This window comes from Cyanistes caeruleus, chromosome 19 (genome assembly GCF_971803275.1).
Source record: "Cyanistes caeruleus chromosome 19, bCyaCae1.hap1.1, whole genome shotgun sequence".
Taxonomy (NCBI): Eukaryota; Metazoa; Chordata; class Aves; order Passeriformes; family Paridae; genus Cyanistes; species Cyanistes caeruleus.
In genome coordinates, this window is record NC_141719.1 from 7,379,393 (window position 1) to 7,399,849 (window position 20,457).

Sequence of the window (20,457 nt, forward strand, 5' to 3'; positions counted from 1 at the left end):
TGCTTCTTTAATAATTCCTGAAAGAGGCATGAATAGTACATAAAATAGACAATAAAAATAATTTTCAGGACTACAAATATTTTTTATAACTTCAGATATTAAATACTATTTTAGAAAAAAAAAAAAAGATTGGTTGGTAAAAGAAATCTTACGTTTATTTGAGTGAATCATTGTCATAAAAATGTTCTTAACATAGATTTTTTTGTTTGATCTAATATCATAGAAACTCAGCTCTTTCAAGATTTAGAAGACTTGAATTGCTCTTGCATTCTTACCACTCCTGTGATCTTCTAAAATTATGCACTTCAAGTCTTCTCCCTCATTAATAAAGAAATGCTGGTGTGTACACTCACATGATCCTAAATACCACATGCACTTGTGCACAATGTTTAAACAGTATTTCTTGAAAAATATTCTGTTTGACCATCACCAAGTACCCCTATATGTGAACTTTACAATCCCTGGAAATCTGAACGTAGTTTGTGTTTCTCCCTGAATTCCTTTATTTTTATTGGAAAATGACTTTTTCTAAGGCAAAGCTTTCAAATCTACTCTCCAAATCCTTATTTTAATTCAGAAACCTGAATGAAATAGGCATGGCTCTAAGGGTTGTGGGTGAAAATACCCTCCCATCAACAGAAATGGATTTTTTTTCACATATTCTTGTACACAAAAAAGCAAAGCAAGACACTTCTAATGCAGTGTGGAACTGTGTTACTGTATATAAGCAAGGGAAACAAGAACAACTCTGTTTTGAATGCTGCAGTCCAACTGGAAGAGTTCTGCTCTGGGTCAGTTTACCTGCTTTCACAGGTGAACAGGTTACTAAATGTGTTTTACCAGTCAGGTGATGCCACAACCAGGGTGAGTGACATGGCCAAGGTCACACAGACAGCTTGTGGCAGAGCAGGGACACAATTTCCTGGTTAGCATCCTCCCAACACTATCATCCATAGCCTGTGCACGGGTACATGTGGCCATGTCCACGGTGACCATGCTCTGTATTTCAGCTGTGACATCCCAACTCAATGCAAGCTTCAAAAATAACACTAATTCAAAAATGCCACTAGACTAATATTGGATATTTTCACCCATGGAAAAGATTTTAACCAAAACAGAGCCAAAGTAGAGTTAAGCAGCAGAGCAAAATAAGTCTCAAGATGAAAGATAAAACATGTCTGTCATTTCCACTACCTTGATTTTTAATTCCAAAACATTAAGATTGGTACCATGTTTACTAAGTTAGTAAAAGAAAAAAAATCCAAATGCAAGTAATTAGTCATGTTCAGTGACCTAAGGAATTGACTGGGAAAAACACTGCAGGACAAAGCAGGATTTTTGTGTGCATGTGCTTCAGTTCCTCTGGTGCATTTTGCATGTACCATGCATTTTTGGAGCCTGGTTGTTTTTATGTTTTGCTTGCCCTGAGCTGAGATTTCTCCTTTCTCTCAGAAGATCAGTGAGTGAGCAGCGCAGTTCTCCCAGACATTTCCAGCACATCTGCCATGAAGGACAGCGCTGTTCTGTACCTGCCTCTGTGTTCTCTGCTGTTTTACTGAAAAGCTTCTAAACCAACTGGAAAGAAGTTACATACTTTTCTGGGCATGTTTCTGACTTGCTCTTCTGGCAGCAAAAGATACCCACTTCACTGTTCCACTCCAGTGTATTGACCTATATAAACTCTTATCTTTCTGAGCAAACTATTCACTTATTTTTTCATTCTGTCTTTAAATAAAAGCTCTGGGTTTTATTTGGGGGTTTTGTTTGTTTTGAAAACACAGGAAAAAAAAAATCTTCATTTATAAGCTTCATTGTTCTCTTCCCCAGGCTGCTCTCCTCCCCAGACTGCTTTTTTCAATCTCTCTCTTCAAACAAATGTATCTTTTAGCAGAAAGATAGAAAAATGTTTCTATTTTCTTAAAGTTTATAATTAATAAATATTAACTAATCGGTCCTAATTAATCAGTAGGACTTCTTTTTCTTACCTGTGAGAGTAACATCTTTTTATTCTTACTGTCCAGTTCATCTTCATTACGCCAAAAACAACCTGGTAGAATCATCCACTCTGCTCACACACACTCAATTATAGAAATAATAAATGGAGGAGCAACAGCTAAGCCTTATAAGCTAATATTAAAGAAATTTAAAGACAAACAGCCTTTAATACCAGTAAATATACATTCCTTTTCCGGAAATATCAAAATCACTGTATTGGGCAATGTCAGCATTTTTTTTACTGAATCAATGTGGTATTTTCAAAATAGATTCTTTCAAAACTTCAACCCAATTTAATTTCTCAGGGGAGGAAAAAGGCAATGCCAAAATGTTTTTTCTTGCACTCTTCGTTATCACTTTCTTAAAATCCTGAAGTAAAATATTTCAAGTATGGATGCCCTAAGTGGTGATAAATAATTCTGTAAGAGTTGAAACACCCTCTGTAAGAAACACCAACATCTGCTACTGCTACTGATTTTAGTGGTGCTTAGGAGTGCCCCTCACTTCTGAAAATTGGGCATTTTGTTAAAGCTCTTCATCACAGGGCTCCTGGTCCCCACAGCCGTGATCATTTCTGGACCACAGATTTTCCACCTATGGGGGGGAGAGGTTCTTCACAAGAACCTGCATGGCATTTGTCTTTTCCCTTATTGCTTTTGCAAATATTTGAGAAAGAAAGGTGTTGTTTTATTTTTTTTTTCACTTATCTTCGCTTTTCCTGAAAGAAGCTAAATCAGAATTCGGGCTCAAATAGTGGAACACATGGCTACACGTGCTTTGAACCCAGCCACAGCAGAACGAGGATTTTTAATTTTTTTTCAGGCTTTTTCCTGGGGCACACTTGCTTCTTTCCCCCTTCTGTGCCTTGTAGCTCGGCCCTGATCCCCTGCTCTCTCGTGGCTCCATCCTGATCCCTCTCTTCCTCAAGTCTGAGTCACAAGAGCAACAACCCTGCCTGCTCCGACCTTCTCAGTGCCTCAGCTGTTGAGGTAAAGCCCACGCTCCCAAGGGGCTCACGTTTGAGTACAACCCCAGGATTGTCAGGGCTCTGGCTGGCAGTGCTGCCGAGGGGACAGTCTAAGGCTCTATTTTAATCTTCTGGAGCCCAGCCAAACGCTGGAACGGAGCTGCCAGCACGAGGGGGGCCCTCCTGCTCACTGTGCCTGACCTCCCATCAGGAGAGGTGCTGGTGTGTTCCTTCTCAAACTACTAGGGCTCTTTCATTGCGCCTGACCTCCCATCACGAGTGCTACCAGGGATCCAGCTCCGACTACTGGGGCTTAACCCTGGCCCGGCTCCAGCACACGAGCTGCACGCTGCTTGTCTCCAGATGTAAGATGCACTGAGCGTAAATCCACGCTCAGCCGCAAGCGCTGTTTCAGGTACCTTATAAAGCAGCCACGGAGAGACGCCGACTGCTCGTCCTGACTTAGAGAGCTGGGTGCATCCCCGCACGCTTTTTCAGCTTTAGTTTGGGAGGATGCAAACCAGCATTTCACGTGTGTTTGTGGTCCCAGCCTGAGTCTGTGCCCTGCAGCTGATTCTGCAGCTTGGCTTGAGATGCACAGTGCTGTCCTGAGGCATTGGCTCCACAGCCCATCCCCACAGGCAGTGACGAGAGACCTGGCCGTGCCATGGGCCAAATCCCGTACACAACTGCAAAGCCGAGCATGTCTTACCCTCTCCTGGATGCCCGGAGAAGGGAATTTTACAAAAACCCTGGCGGGTGATGCCCAGTTTCGATGCTCAGCACTGCAGACCTCTCCTGTCCGCCTGACTTACCCCCGGTTTGCCCGGAGTGCAGGACACCGGTCCGTCCCGGCTTATCATAAATCACCACATCACCCTCTGTGCCAGCGTGACACCCCTTGCAACACTTACTTTTCACTGAATGAAAAATGTATTTTTACCAGCCTATCCCAGTGTGTCCTAATTAATTTCAGTGACGCCCTCCGGGTCAGCTCTAGAGCTGCACAGCTTTACACCAGATTTGCACCTCGGCAGCCCGGAGCCTCTGATGCCGCTGCGGTGACCGAGCCTGCAGCCGGGGGACAAAACTTTGTCCTGAGGTTCGGGTGGGGCTCGGTACCGGACAGGGGCTGAGCCCGCCCTTCGCTGCCCCCGTGTCCCGCCTGCGCCCGGTGTGGCACAGCCCGGGGTGTGCCCCGTGGGTCACTGCCTGTGCCGTGCCCGCTGTGGGGACAGCTCGAGGGTCACTGCCTGTGCCGTGCCCGCTGTGGGGACAGCTCGAGGGTCACTGCCTGTGCCGTGCCCGGTGTGGGGACAGCTCGAGGGTCACTGCCTGTGCCGTGCCCGGTGTGGGGACAGCTCGAGAGTCACTGCCTGTGCCGTGCCCGCTGTGGGGACAGCTCGAGGGTCACTGCCTGTGCCGTGCCCGCTGTGGGGACAGCTCCAGGGTCACTGCCTGTGCCATGCCCGGTGTGGGGACAGCTCGAGGGTCGCTGCCCGAACGTCCCCGGTGCCACCGGCCCGTTTCCCGATGTCCCCTCACGCCCGCCCAACATGGCGTCCCGCGGGCGCCGCCGCGCCCCCTCCTGGGCAGTGCTGGGCAGTGGCGGTCTCGCGGCAGAAGTGCCGCCCTCAGGGGAGCGCCCGAAGCGGGGGTCCCCCAGAAACCCCACACGGGAGTGGGGTCCATCCCCTGCCGGTGCTTCCCGCAGCCCTGCCCGAGGCCCGGCCGGTCCCTGCGCCAGCCATGCTGGGGCTCATCCCGTGTGGATCGCGGCCTCTCTTTCCCCATCGGCGGCCGCCACGTCGCAGGTGTTGGCGCTCGGGACCCTGAGGTGAGCGGTGGCCGTGGCACCCCTGGGATGGGACAGCGGCCTTGGGCTGCACACAGCGTCAAAGGCAGCCCTGAACCCCCCAGAACCTGCAGCCATCACCACCAGCCCTCAGCTCACTGTGCAGGACTCTGTGCGCTGCCCTGGGCTGAAAAAGGTTTTCCGATAAAAAGCGGTCAGAAAGCACCACGTTAAGTCACTGGGAAGCAACTGATGTGCAAAAAGTTGCAGGCGTTGTTCTTGGTGGATGTGTTTGGCAGCTGTGTGTCACCGGGGCTCGGGAAGATGGTTACACAGGGATTCTTGGCAGAGCTAAACTCGTAAAGATGGCTCTGTTTGAGTGATTGCATCACTGCAGGTTCCTGAGTACTCAAACTCAAGATGCCTATTTTAAATCTCCCCTGCTGTTGCTGATAATTTGTTCCATATTTACCATATTACTTAGGACTTGCAAATGGGGCGGGTTTTTTTAGAACGTAAATGTTAATTGAATTAGATGGCATAGCCACAGCAGGCTAAGCTCATCCCTGGTCCCTAATGCCATGGCAATCCATGGGTTTAACTTGCAGGGTGAATTTAGTAGTATTGACTTTACCCCAACAATAATCCATAGTACTTGAAAAGAGATGGAGCTGCATAAAGTCAGATGGTAACAATTTCTGATTGAGCTTTGTTCTGGCTTTGGGTCCCAAGGTTTTCAAGGGATGCTGAAACTGTATTGCTTGTTCAAATTTACACCGGCATTGATACATACAGTTCTGGACTTACCCGAAGACCACAGTTCTTGTATCTGCGTCTGTCAGGGTAGGACTTGGGTAACAATGTTGGTATTTCCTCAGATGGTAATGTTCTTCTTTAAAATCAATCTGCAAACTCCAGTAACGTCAGAAAAAGAGGCAGCTTGAAAGGAATTTACCTCATGCACTGGTGTCCTACATCCGGCTGAGATTGCATTCAGTGTCCAGTACTTCTGCATTGTTAAAATCATTTCATAAAATGGCATTTAAGGTACCGTAATTACCTTTTATGGATAGAATAATTACCATTAAAGGATAGAATATCCTTTACCATGTGATGATAGCTTTCACTTTGGAGCAAGTATGGAGTAAATAAGATCTGCACTGTTGGGATGTGCAAGCTGATGGGAGAGCCATTGTTTCTGGGACAGCTTTTAATTTCACTTTCAACCTTCTCTACATTATTTGCTAAATCAATTTACAGAAAAACAATCAGTTCAATCAATGTTGGGGAAAAGATAGTTTTGGCAATTAATTTTAAAATTAATTTTAAAAACAAACTGAAGATCCATTTCAGTGAGAGTACAGCTGTCATGAGCCTCAGCTACCTGATTATAGTCTGAGTAGACAATAACCTAGTCTTCAGCTTTCATGTTAAAAAATCTCATTTGAAGTGTGAAATTAATGTCTTTTCCTGGTATTTTTCTTGCTAGATGTCTCCTCCATTTGTGGTTTAACCAATTATTTTAACTTTAATTCTTTGCCAAATGACCAGATTTACCGCATACAGATCCCTATTAATGCTTATTAATGCAGGTGGTAAAGTATTTCATCCTGTTCTAGAAGTTAAGACTTCAGAAAGGTTCAAAAGGATCAGTGAGGATTCGTAAGAATGACTCAGGGGTTGGAAACCATACCTTAGAGCAAGACACTTAGGCAACTCTTTCTAGTTTACTTAACCAAAAGGTGACTAAGAGCTATTAGTTCACATCGTGTTCCGTTCATGAGGAGGGTTTGGATCATAGAGGTGTCCTAACATGGACAAGAAATTCCCTTCTGAACCCCAGTGTCAGGGTACTGGGGCACTTTGGAGTGAAACAGGGAGTACAGTTAACTTTTGGAGGAGCTTGCTGAATACTGATCTGCCCTTTGCACTCTTGAATGTGAAATTTGTGTGGAAAGAACCAAGTATCCCCATCCTGCTGTACATTGTTGGTCATGTTTTCAGCACAATTTAGCCAGTGCTGCTGGTGTGACAGTTAGAATCTCCTTCAGTGCTTTAATCCATACAGGAATTATTTTAGTCTACATTGTTAACCAGTGTGAATATCCAGCATGTTAGCAACCACCAAAGTGAGGCATAGTTTTAGAGTCCATGTGATGCTTTGCAATTTATTATTAGCTCCATATTCTGTGGCCTTTCATAACACACAGTCTCTGCCCTTTTGTAATAAAAATTGACAGCTGTGGGAAAAATGGTTTAGTCAGGCTGCAGCTCTTCCTCTGTGGTCTTTGTGTCCCTGTCCTGATGACCAGAGGCCTCCAGAGGGTGCAGAGGGCCTGGAGCTGTAGTGCACCAATACCTTTCTGCTGCTGCCCCAGTTTGGGGCACGAGGGGGTTCTCTGTTCAGTCAGGTTGTCATGACTCAGCAGGGAAAATTGCCCAGATGGTGACCTTGCTGTCTGTGCAGTGCCCACCCTGGTGTGGGAGCATCTCCTCCACCTCCCCGTGCTAACTTTTCCCCAATTTTTGATTTGTCAATCCACTGAGATCTCTGCAAAGGACATTGGAAAACTATTGGAAATGTGATACTGACTTAAATCTTCCAGCTTGACAAATGCATAGGTCTGGTTCAACTCTGTGCCCAGAGTAAGTATTCATTCACAGTATGTTACCTTGCACTTCCAATCTGTGCTTTCATATGTTCAAAGCCCAGTTCCAGTTGGTTTGCACTGCAGCTGTTGTGAATGCATGCCCTGCTATGAATGGAGCCCAAGTGAGGCTGCATAGCTTGAGTGTTGTTGAAAATGAGACATTAAGTGGCCAACTGTGGAAAGTTTTCATGCTACTGCACTGAGATTCATGGCAGAACCCAGGGTGAGAATTCATTTTTCTGTGATTATTTTCACTTCCTACAAGCTCTGCTTTTATCTTCCTGCAATCTTCTGCTTGGGTCAGATCATCTAAATTGTGTAACAAATCACGGAGTCCTGTTTCTGCAACAGTTTCCTTTCAGTGTATATCCATTGTCGGGACACCAGCACAGAGGTGAAAAATGTCCACACATTGACTGTAGAAAGAAGTGAGGGAACAAATGACACTTGCATAAGTAATGAAAAGCTGTAGCATGAAGTGTGAGAACAATTTAGGGCTGCTTCTCAAACAATAATGACACATGGCAGAACATGGTCCAGTATCAAAAATGTGCTTCTACCACACCAAGAGAGTTCAGCTTCATTCCTTTGTATATCACACTTCAACTAAAGGTAGTTGAAGGTCCTCTATCCCCAGAGTGGGCATTTACAAAGTAGAGATAAAATAGTGAGAAGTATTAAAAAGGCAACAATTATATTTCTAACTGATGAGTAACTTCCACTGTAATGAAATCAGAACATGCTATAAAATCCATGAGGTCCTATGGTCTGTCCTTGCCAACATGATACTCTACAAAAGATAGGAAATGGTCTTCTAGTTGGTTTTGCCGTTTTATGACCTTGGGCAAGCTGATTTGCTACTTCACTTCCTTTGATGTTCTCAAGTTTTGTCTGTGCTATCTGTTGAGATATCCAATGCACACCCTTCACTTGTTCAACACAAGCCCAACACCCACTGCAGAGGGGTCCTGGTTACACTGCACTGCCTTTCACCTGATACATTTCACTGGAAGAGCATGGTGGCAGAAGGAGCTGAACTCAACAGAATAATCATTGAGCAAACACTGAGTACCCATAGCATGGTGCAGGAAACAAACTGGTTTGTATGAAATCTGTTGGATTATTTTACCAATGGCTCTTTAGAGCACTACAGGTGTCCTTGTATACTACCATGTACATGTTCTTTATGCTTTGAAAATTTTCAAAGCAGCCTTTTCCAACATTTCTCAGTCTATATTACAATAGCCTTATCTTCTTGTACAAAATGGCTTCTTTATCTAGTGAATGATTTCATCTAAACCAATGAAATCAAAGTCAACCTTCATTATGAGCAGCAGTACATGACACTGCAGCATTTTAAAGTACTGACAGGGATTTCAGAGCTCAGTGTTCAGTTCTATCATAGATTTTGTGCAACCATCTCTTCGGTTCAGGTGGTGACTGGCTGCACCTCTGTGAGCAATGCACCATGCAGCCCAGGTGGAGAACAGTCAGGCCGTCCTGGGCCTTGGGAGAAGGGTTAGATGGGCTTCTCTAGCCAGTCAGTTCTGCCTCTTCCCACTGTAGTTTTATCACTGGTTTGAGCACATCGGGTCCTACTGACTTGATAAACAGGACCTTTATCAGGACAGTGGTTCAGTGACAGGAAGCTGTTCTGAGTGGTTTGTTCCTCTAGGACATTCATTGGCAGCATCCCTGCTCATGATACCTGCATGCACACTCCCATCTGCTGCTTTTTCATCAGCTAGGCAAACAGGGATCTCAGGGAATCAAGAGGCTCGATTGCTTTTTGTTGCTGTGTTTTGGAAGGCTCTGTTGCCCATTAAAACGCGTGAGAAGTTTTTCTGTCACTTCTGAGCTGTTCAGAAGGACCGCGGCCAGAGAAGCGCAGGGCGGGCCGGAGGCTGGCAGAGCCGGGACCGGGGGTTGGCAGAGCCGGGGGTTGGCAGAGCCGGGGGCTGGCAGAGCCGGGACCGGGGGCTGGCAGAGCCGGGGGCTGGCAGAGCCGGGGGCTGGCAGAGCCGGGGGCTGGCAGAGCCGGGGACTGGCAGAGCCGGGGGCTGGCAGAGCCGGGACCGGGGGCTGGCAGAGCCGGGGGCTGGCAGAGCCGGGGGCTGGCAGAGCCGGGACCGGGGACTGGCAGAGCCGGGGGCTGGCAGAGCCGGGACCGGGGACTGGCAGAGCCGGGGGCTGGCAGAGCCGGGGGCTGGCAGAGCCGGGGCCGGCCCAGGGCTGGGCTCCACGCAGGGAGCCGGCGGTCCGCGGGCCTGGGGGCAGGGCGGCTGTCTATTTTTAGTGAGGGTTTTATAGAGTGGATCCCTGCGGTCTGGCTCCACACTGAAATATTGTCCTAGTCTCAATGACATAAACACAGGGCCAGCCTGTGATCCTGGCGCCAGCTTCAGCTTAGGGAATGTGAATGAAAGTACCAGTGGGGTCCAAGCAAGAAGGAGAAGAAAAAAATCCCGACTGTAATTACAAATAAATCCCAAACCCTTTCGCTCTCATGGCTCACTTAGTGCTGCAAATAGCCTGATTCTCTACAAATAAGTCCCAGCTTAGTTACTGACAGATCTACCAAGAGGCAGTTAATGGAATAATGACTAAGGGAAGCTTAGGGTAATTTACAAACAGTTCCTGGTGTTGGAGGGTGATTGCCCCCACCTCGCCCCCCTCCTTGCTCCCTTCAGGTCCTGCAGCGGTAAGCACCAGGCAGGACCTAAGCCTAGATACACCAGGAACCTCTTTGGCTCGTCAGGGAAGGCTGCTATTTATTTATTTGTTTGTTTGTTTCAATTTTATTTATTTAAGAGATCTCACACAAGAATGATGACAGGCAAACTCTAATATCCGTCCCCCTAGGGAGAGCAGTTTAGGTTACGGTCTGCTGGGCAAGGTTATTCCTACCTTCTTTTTTGATGAGAAAAGTGGGGAGATCTTAAGTGAAAGTGGCATAAAAAGCCATCCCTGCCATGAGATGCTTCAAATGCAGCATTCTTTTGCTTCTTTTTCTGTTACAAAGGCATCTCTCTTCTTTGAATCCCTTCTCTGAGCCTTTTTCAATACCTTGCATTTTAGTTGAAATTCTCATTTTGCTGACCAAAGTTAACCTTCATGTTAACTCGTGGCACTTCCAGAGTGGTCCGTACAATGATCGTTTTTGTTTGATTTTGATCTTTTTGTAAATCAGAACAGGATCATGCATCTTTGGAACACTACTCTGTCAAGAATGGGAGAAATAGGAAAGCTGTTCCTGCGTGGGAACAATTGCACATGCATAGACACACATAAAGAGAACAAATAATAGTCAAAATATATGCCAGTGTGTCTGGCATGTTATTGAACTGCTGATGTGTTTATTATGAGAACAAGTACCTCAAAAGGTGATGTGCCTTCAAGACACATGCTAGGCAGCAAAGATGCTCAGTTGAAGTGTTATTACTTCAGTGATGCTTGAAAGAAATCAGCCTGACCCATGTCTATGTGGGAAAGCCTAGCTGTTTGTTAGTCCTGTGATGGGTTGTTTTTTCTTCCTGTGCCATCCTAGTCCTTCCGAGTATCTGTATTCAAAGGAGGAGGATAACAGTCACTTGTTAATATTTTCTGTTTGAAAGAAAAGCACAAAGTCCTTATTCAGGCTTATCAGAGGAACTTCACTGTAAGTAAGCAAAGCCGTGCTGTGAGCAAAGCAGTAATTTGTGACTTCTCTGTGTGCTGTAGGGCTTTTTGTTTCATATTCCTGCTGTACCCTCCTATACCCCCTGTCAATTCTATTTTAGAGACTGTGCCATTGAGGGATGTTGCTCAATACCCAAAAGCTTTTAACTCTATCCTGTAATTGATGTTTTGTGTAAACTGCAGTAAAGGAAGGATATTAAAAAAAAGCGGGGTTGTGGGGGGGGACAACATATTTAATGAGGATGAGTAAACACACCCAAGATGTAACTGTAGATATAAGAAAAATAAAAGCAGCTGGGGGGCTTCTGAGACACTGTTTGTCTTGAAAGTGATGAGAAGAGGCACCATCAAAAGACTTGTTTTACTACAGTCATGCTTCATTATGGGCAAGGAGATTGTGGGGAAGGGGAGGGGTGGGGGTTCCCTACGTGACCAGGTTGCCAGAAGAGAGAACCTAACTTGTTTGCATGGCCTAATTAATCCCTGAACCCAGTCAAAGCCTAAATCAGAGGGAGAGAGCAAATGTCAGGTCTCTGTCTGGGAAGCCTAGATTCATCATTTTACTCGCCTGGGTCCCTTTGCCTTCAGATGCAAAGACTTGAAATTCCCAAGCCAAAGAAACACATCCTAGAGGTTCCTACTGAACATTAGCAGGTTTGGAATCAGTCTCAAACACAAATGTCTGTTTCTGTATCTGAATTAATCCCATACCCCCACAAGTGTGCCTATTTCATCACTTGTGAGAGAAAAGGGAAATCATTCCATGAGCCACTAAAGGTACAAGTTTCTCTGAGAAGTCTCATATTGAACACAGAGCCATTCACAGCCAGTCCAGCCACTGTGGGTTTGTACCTTGGGACATTTTGTAGTGGCTGCAGAGATAATGCTATGCACACAACTCTGGCTGATCATTGTGATCTACTTCTTTTTGAAGAGATTGGATTCCCTGAAGGAATAAAGCATAAGAAGCTGGAAAGGAGTGATAATACAAAATGCTGGGGATTGACATGCAGTTTAATAATATCCTAGTTATTAAAGCTCCTTCATCCTTGCACATTTTCTAGACGGAGCAAATTTAAAGAATTTCTAATAAAGCAGCAGTTCTGAGTGTGTGGGACCTTCTGCTGCTGCACTAATTATTGAGGCAAAACCCTAGTCAGGAGTTGCTTTATACACAGGCTTAATTCTGTTTTTTATTACACTGTAGCCAGGATACTTCTTGTGAGCATAACGTGCAGCCATTCTATATTTAGTGCAAGATTTCTGAGTCAGATATATTTGGGATCCTGTTCCCTCTGGCTCTCTGATCAGGATTAGACCCTGTCTCTTGGACTTTGTACTTCCACAAAACCCGTGAGTCTCTTAGAACATTTTACACCAGAATCTGAGGCAACAGTTACTGAGTGCAGGGGACCTGGGGGCTCAGGACTGAGTTGATAGAAGTACTTTTAAAAGAAGTTTCAGTTTTCCTTCATTCATAACCAGTGGGCTAAGTATGATGTAATTGGATTTATTTTTTCCTCTTCACCCCCACTGGAGCCAGGAAAATGAAGTAGTTGAGAGAAAAGGGGTTGTCATTTTCAATCAAGCAGTCATTCATCACGTAGCATTAGACAATTAGCAATAAAACATTTGAAGGGCTCCATTGGTGCTAAAAGGGCGAGGGGGTCTTTTTAAATATCAGAGGTGAGAAATGTTATGTATCAGGGTTATTCAGTAGCTGGCACCAATGAATCACTCCCATGCACACAGGGCTTGATTGGGGGGGTTGCTGTATTTTTCGCTTCGTTGAATCTTTGTCCCTCAGTTGTCTTTAGTGTTTTATAAAAAAGGAATAGTAAAAATTTGGTTTATCTCAATAGATGTTTATCTTAATGACCAGGCTGGCTAAAATGAATATACATTCCTACTTGCCATGTGTATATATGTAATATACGCTGCCACAGGGAGTTTGTTTGGATAAACAATGTTGCCTGTGTGGAAATTCGGATCCCCTTCAGGAGCCATTGCTTGTAAATATAAGTATCATTTTTTAACATAAAAAAATGCCTTGGTTTCTATTTCACCTTTTCCAGTTCTCCCACTGGCCTCCCTGTCCATAATGAATTGGTCTGCACACTGTGAGATGCTGGTCTCTTCTCTTGACTGCTGAGATGTTAGGATTTGGCATAAAAAATAGGATGTTTAGGGTAGAGGAGGGGGAGGATTTAGAAGAACTTTGGGTTTCCTCCATTGCAAACCTTTTGCGTAAATAAATAAATAATTAAAACTTATTCTTCCAAGTGGGGTTGTGGCCAAGAAAACTCAGTTCTGAGAGATTCAGATTTACGGCAGAAGACACTGCTAGAGAAAAAGCAAGAAACAGAGACAGTGGAGTTCCACCTCCCATGATATATAGAGCCAAGGGAGGTATAAATACCCGTCACTTCCCGAACCCTCTTTTAAAAAAGAGACAAACACCCAGGATCCTGTCTCTGGCTGGCTTGCAGCAAGGCGCCCTCATAAAAGCTAAGATAAACAGTTTATCAGCAGATGAATGCACAAGTTCTGGTCTAAAGACAAAAGTCTATACCTTAGGAAAAATGCAGAAGCAAGAGGAGAGGGGGCTGAGACTCAGTGGGCACAGTATTTTAAGAGGAAGAATGACATGTAATAAAAAATACACAGCAATTCTTTAGGGACATTTTTTAAGGTGATGGATACATCTATGTACAGCTCTACTTAGAAGACTAAGAAATAACTTTTTTTATTCGTGGGGTTCCTCTTTTTTTGTTGCTTTTTTCTTCATTGTTTTAATGCATTAGACGTCTTAGGATTTACTCCACTATAAAACATTCATCCCTGAGCTTAGTTTCAAAATATATTATTTATATATTATTTATCACTGTAGATAGAGGTTCTTAGCTAAATGTATCCTTCCCTGTCTCCATTCTGTTGGGATTTCAAGGCAGAACTTTGCTCTCTCAAAATATGTTTTACCTTCCAAAATTTTTGATTCAAAACTGTTTTCCTTCAGAGCAGCTGATCACCTGCTAACATTTCCATCCTCAGCACAGTCCTTATTCTGTGTGTCAGGAAAGCCTCAGGAGAACTGATGAGGTACATTTCTCATGAGGGAAGAGGGACAGAGCAGCACATTTCAAGTATCCATCAGGATATCCCTGAATCTTTCCACACTAAAGAATGTCGTTTCAAAGTGGTAGAATAGTGATTTTCTACCTGTGGTACATGGATTCCTGGGAATGTCATACATGACCCTTGATAGCTCATAACGTAGATTTGTTATCCAATATATTCAGATTATGTAAAATGGCTGCAAGTTGTGCATCTCCTAATCTCTTTAGGGATTTTGTTCTTTTTAAAAAAGGTAGAAAAGGAGTTCCTTTCAAAGTTTATACAATTTATTTCAAAATTTATACAGGTGTATAAAGGAAGAGGAAACTAGCAGCTTTGCTAGGACCTAAGACTAAAATTGAAGTTGTCTGCTCTTTCAAACACAGGTTTCCTCTAAAATTTTAGTAAAACAGGAGATCCTTCTGCATTGTTCCACTGATACTGGTAGCATCTAATTAAACTCTCCAACACTTCCATGAAAGAGGAAAGGATTTGCATTCCTGCTCTACAGATAAGGAAAGGCAGAGCTATGAAATGTGCTGCCCAAAGCCATATGAGAAATTTGCATGACAACTGAGCAGAAGACTAATTTGGTTATGCTGCTCATTTTCCTTTCCTTTCCTTAACAATCATTTCATGCCATATTCAATGGATTTTTGAATTGATTCAGTCATTCAATGGATTTTTTAAAGCAGGAAGCAAAAGGCAATGAGAGATTGTAAGTGTAAAGGGAAGCAAGAATAGTTCTAAGGAAGCCTCCCCTCCTAAGGAAGGCACAGCTTTCCCAGTCACACCTGGCATAGTTCTTCATCCCAGTTTTGCAGTGTTTTATTACTTTCTGTGAGATTCCCTCCGTGTTTTAGAGTGATGAATGCATCGTGCCTGAGACCACTGCTTGCAGACCAGGCTGATTTGACACCATGGGCTGAATTCAGGGGGATGTTCCTGAGCCCTGGGTTGGTTGAAGGTAGGTTAGGCCATGTTCTGTTAGCATATTTAACAGGAAACTAATCCATTCTGAATTGCTTCTGCACATCCTCACTGCTGTGGACTGAAGTCAGCTGCTTACATAATGCATTTTCAGAGCTGTGCCTGCAGAGCCGTGCAGGCTGCATTCCTCTTCTCTCCTCATCAGCGAGGTGACCCTGAGGAAGTGGCATCTTACTCTTGCCTACATTGGCTTCCTCTGTGCCTTGAAGGTTCTATTTGCTTTGTCTACTGAAAAAACACATTTTTACTACTGACAGCACTCCAGAACCAATAAAGCTGAGGCAAAGGGAGTTGTTCTACTCTGCTTCATGCATCATTTCCAGTAGAATGACCAGCTAAGGCCTCTATGAGCTGCTGGCCTCTCTCTCTGTCCCAGGAAGGGCTGGCATCATACACAGACTCTGGATCACGCCCTTTACCTCCAGGTTTCATTTACTGCTGTTTTCAGCAAGCCTTGGAACAAGCCAGTTTCTTTTCCCTCTGACCCAGAGGCCTCTGGCAGAGTTACTGGAAGCTCTTCCCCAGTTCTGCTGTAGCCATTCCACCAAGAAATTCTTGGGCCACGAGTGAGTTCTGTCACTTCTGCATCCCTCGAGCTTTCACAGCCTCTCCAGGAGCCCAGTGCACCTGAGGCAGGCAGACACCAGTGCTTGAGGAATTACTGAGCCCCAGCCTGTTCTGCTCAGAACAGATCTGGGGCTTAAAGAGGGACACAGAAGCTTAAAGAGCCTCATTCCAGAAACATTTTGTCGTACAGGTAACTCAGTTGAGGAGGAAAAGGTCTTGTCTTAGGGTCACAGTTTTGAATGTGGAATCTTAAACATCTGGCATGGAATAGATGGAACATAGGCCTTATCAGCTTTGCTTTTTAGACTTAAGAAACTAGTAGTTAAAGAATTGGTTTCAAATACCACCTGAGTAAAACTCAGAATTTATTATTAAAAAATAAATACAAGCCATTAGATGAATTTTTGCTTCTGTTCTGTTTCTGAGGCATGGCTTCTCATTTATATCCAGGGACAACTTTTATGCCAAATTTCAGAAATTAAAAGTTTATCAGGGTCTGGGTAAAGGTAGAGACCTCAACTTGCAGGTGAAAAAAACTGTAATAAAACTTTGGCAGATCTTTGACTGACATTGTAGCATCAAGTGTCACTGTGAGGCTCTTTCACAGAGTTGACCTTAGGTCAGTTTTCTATTTTTTCATGGGTTTTTTTTTTTTTTTCAGTTATGTATAAAATGCCCTGTATGTTCTGGAATAAAGCAAAGTTAAGAAATATTTTAAATTGAAAATTGGGAGTGAAAATAGCTGAAAAAGTATATTTTTTACTAAAAACACCCTATCTTGGTAATATGATCTGTGTATTACTTTCATAATGAACCTAAGTTTGAAGGTTAAGATTTAAACAAATGCATAAATAATTTAGGTGAAATGGCTTAGCTTCAGCCCCATTAAACTTAGGCTCCTGAGTGCCTAAATAGCCTGCAGGAATGGGATTCAAGCACTTCAGGAAATTTTACTCAAACCATAATAGAACCTCACAGCCATACTGCCTGCCATGCCGTGTAAGTGCTCTTTGCAAGACAGTAATTCTACCACGGAAGTGGCATTTAGTATCAAATTTTAAATTGTTTTATGTATTTGCCATTGAGGCTCTTTCCATCTTTCCTGTATGCATTGAGGGCATAACTGGAAATTGCGTTTTTGATTAAGAAGTCTTAGAGAACTCCCTAGAAAATCGCTAAGAAGTGCTCCGGAGAGAGCAGCGGGGCCGGGCAGTCTCCCGGAGCATCCGCCATGGGAGCCGAGCTCCCGGGCTCGTCTCGGGGGACCGCAGGTCCGTTCGCGGGGTCCCACCCGTCGGTAGCCCCCGAGGCGAGCGCGGAGTCCCCGGGAGCCGCCTCCTCCCAGCCGCAGCACCCCCGGTGCTCTGCCCCCCGCTGCCGCTGCCCGCGCTCACCCGCGCGGCGCGGGAGGCTCTTGCCGAGTTTCTCCGGCGCCGAGGGCATCCCGCCGCTCCGCGCTGTCCCGGTGCCCCCCGGGCAGCCCCCGCCCGGCGCGGCGCCGCCAGCAGAGGGCTCGCTCCGCCCGGGAAGGCGCCCGGCGGCGCCGGGGCCGCGGGCAGAGCGTCCGCAGCGGCTCCGCGGGCGGGCAGCGCGCCCCGCGCCCATGTGCGCGCCCGGGCAGGCGGCCCCCGGCGGCCGCGCAGCGCAGGCCGGGCCGGCAGGGAGCGGGCGGCCCGCCAAGCGCCGGGAGAGCCGCCGTCCTCCGCGGGCGGCCGTGCCGCGCTCCTGCGCCGGCCGGGCGGGAGAGGCCGCGCTCCGCGCCCACGGGGAGAGCGGCGGGGCGAGGCCGAGCCCGGAGCCGGCGACGGCGGCCCGAGGTGCGGGCGCCCGGCCGGGCGGAGCTGCCGGCGGCCGCCCCGGGCAAGGCAGCATCTCCCGGGGCGCGGCGGCTCGCGTGAGCGGCGGCGTGCGGAGGGCGGGGGGAGGCGGCGGCTCCCGCCTCAGCCTTCCCCAGCAGAGGGTGCCTGCCGGTGGGAAGGGGGAAGCCGCGCTCTCCTGGACTTTTGTGGGAGTGGGGGTTGTGTTGTGTGTGTGGGTTTTTTTTAAGGGGGGTGGGGTGGGTTAGGAGAGAGTCTGTGGTTTCCATGGAGATGAAGCCGAAAGTGCAGGAAATTTAAAGGCTTTGGGTCCTTGCAAAGCAGACAAACTGGTGCCAACGTGCGTGGCTGCTGTTGCTGCTGAGGAGGCTGCTTTGCAAACGGCGGAGAGGAGCGGGGAGGAAGAATCGCAGCAACTTCTTCCACACGCACGGGCAGACAACGAGGAGCGGCAGCAGCAAGCAGGATTCGCAACAAAAAGAGGCATCTCCCGTTCTCGGGAAGGGCGAGAAGAAGCAGCAGCAGCAGGAGCAGAATTTTGGAGCGGCTCCACCAGGAGAAATTTTATAGAGAAGCCTGCAAGAGAGCGTGTTTGCAGGGGGCTTGTTCTCCGGGCTTACCAGGGGGCTGTCTTTGCTGGTGGTGCGGCGAGTGGAGGTGATCCCCCTCAAAGACGAGCTATTTTGGATATCCCCGTACAAGTTTTCTGATGTATTTGCTTGCACCTTCTTCCCTTGCTGCTCGGTGAATCCAGCCCCCCTTTCCCCCCCCCCCCCCCCCACCGGTCTCCCAAGGATGGATCATTCCCAGTGCCTTGTGACTATATACGCCTTGGTGGTTCTGCTGGGTCTCCGGCTAGAGCAGGGCGCCTGCCAGCACTATCTGCACATCCGACCGGCTCCCAGCGACAACTTGCCCTTGGTGGATCTAATCGAGCACCCGGACCCTATCTTTGACCCCAAGGAGAAGGATCTTAACGAGACCTTGCTAAGGAACCTCATGGGCGGACACTTCGACCCCAACTTTATGTCTGTTTCCTTGCCCGAGGACCGGCTCGGAGTGGACGATCTAGCTGAGCTGGACTTGCTGCTCAGGCAGAGACCCTCGGGAGCGATGCCCAGCGAAATCAAAGGGCTGGAGTTCTACGACGGGCTGCAGCCGGGCAAGAAGCACAGGCTGAGCAAGAAGCTGCGCAGGAAGCTGCAGATGTGGCTTTGGTCCCAGACCTTCTGCCCGGTCCTATACACGTGGAACGATCTCGGCAGCCGCTTTTGGCCCCGGTATGTCAAAGTGGGCAGCTGCTACAGTAAAAGGTCTTGTTCAGTCCCCGAAGGCATGGTTTGCAAACCTGCCAAATCCGTGCATTTAACGATCCTGAGGTGGAGGTGCCAGCGCCGGGGCGGGCAGAGATGCACATGGATACCCATCCAGTACCCCATCATTTCGGAGTGTAAGTGCTCCTGCTAGGGCTGGCACTTTCCTTCGCGCCCCTTCTCCAGCGGACTCACGTGGACCTTTGCTGCAACAGAAATAAAAGACATTTGCTTTCTGGTTAACGTTGTAATGCACTGTAACGTGTAGGAGAATGTATATTGTGTGTGTATATATGGCACCGGTTTAATATACTATTAAGAGGTCAGTATTATACGTGAAATAATCAGCGTCTACTGTATTTTCAAGACTATTACCCTGATCGTTGCTAATGTATCTTTTTTTGGTATTTATATTCCAGAGAGAAGTTGCTTCGCTTGGGCGAAGTAGTTTTTTGTTGGGTGTTGTTTTGTTTTTTTTAATAAAAGGATTAAAAAATACAAACCAAGCTTTTTGATAAGAAAACGTTTAAAGCTATTTTCCATTATTCGGAAAGCGTGTGTGTGAGGGTTTTTTTTCTTTTTCCTTACGGACTTTAGATTTAAAATAAAAATGAATAAACGCCTAGAGCACAATGTTATTGTAAATAGAGAGAACAGTTTGAATGACTTAATCCTATGTAAATGAAGAGTATCTGCTATTTATTCTTTATATCCTTGTAGTAAAAGTGCAGTGCAGAATTAAAGTCAACCACTAAAACACGAGCCGTTTGGATTCTGTTTGCTTTTTGGTTTGGCCGCTGTCGGGGGGGCTTTCTTCTCTCTTCTCCTCGTTCTCCACGCTCAGCAGGACGTTCTGCGGTGGCAGGGGGAGGTGGGAACCTGCTCACGACTCTGTTCGAGGGGCTGTGCGGCACCTACGCCGCCGGAGTGCCGCGGGCTCCGGCCCCGCACGATGGGGGGCGGCCGGCGGGGGTCCCTGCGCTCCGCTCCGCGCTGGCCCCGCAGAGCCGCTCCCGCGGCCGCGCAGCCCCGGCCGGCTCGGTGGCAGCTGCTCGGGGATTTTTCTTTTAACCGCTTGACATTTCATTTACAACGGGACACGTGTCTTTCACACCTACCATTGTGGTGGGACACTGCTGAAACTTGACCCCTGGGCTTTGGGGGGGTTTCAGCGCAGACACGTTATTAGCCTGATCCTGTGACAGCCCCGCACACCGCCCGGCCCGGCCCGGTTAACTCTTTGGGCTCCCGCCAGCGCCGGGCCATCGCCACCCTGCCGGGCTGCCCGGGGCTGTGGGGCTCGGGGAGCGCACCCCCTCCCTCGGGCTCCTCTCTGCGGGCAGCTCGGGGAGCAGCGAGCCCTGCAGCCGCAGGACAGCGAGCTCTGCAGCCGGGAGCAGCACGCTGTGCCGCCGCTGCTGCCGCGGGGTGCCCGAGCCCCCCAGGGCTGCCCCCGCTCCCGGCCCGACCCCCGGGGCTGTCCCCGCTCCCGGCCCGACCCCCAGGACTGTCCCCGCTCCCCGGGGCTGTCCCCGCTCCCCGGGGCTGCCCCCCCTCCCCGGGGCTGTCC

At 47.3% G+C, this 20,457-nt stretch overlaps 2 protein-coding genes across 3 annotated transcripts in view; both read left to right on the forward strand.

Annotated features, from left to right (window-relative positions):
* ANKFN1 (ankyrin repeat and fibronectin type III domain containing 1) overlaps positions 1-1,750 on the forward strand; it is a 125,257-nt gene extending 123,507 nt beyond the window's left edge. The window contains exon 20 of the mRNA XM_086857186.1: positions 1,453-1,750. Within this exon, the coding sequence (XP_086713312.1) occupies positions 1,453-1,467 (15 nt within the window). The 3' untranslated portion in view covers positions 1,468-1,750. The remainder of the gene's footprint in view (positions 1-1,452) is intronic.
* Positions 1,751-4,118: 2,368 nt separating this feature from the next.
* NOG (noggin) overlaps positions 4,119-20,457 on the forward strand; it is a 46,811-nt gene continuing 30,472 nt past the window's right edge. The window contains exons 1-3 of one of the 2 annotated variants that reach the window (XM_086857189.1): positions 4,126-4,799; positions 5,490-5,600; positions 17,899-19,649. In XM_086857189.1, the coding sequence (XP_086713315.1) occupies positions 18,370-19,041 (672 nt within the window). In that variant the 5' untranslated portion in view covers positions 4,126-4,799; positions 5,490-5,600; positions 17,899-18,369 and the 3' untranslated portion in view covers positions 19,042-19,649. Of the gene's footprint in view, positions 4,800-5,489; positions 5,601-17,898; positions 19,650-20,457 lie in introns of those variants that run through there. The other variant, XM_086857188.1, reaches the window with a different exon arrangement.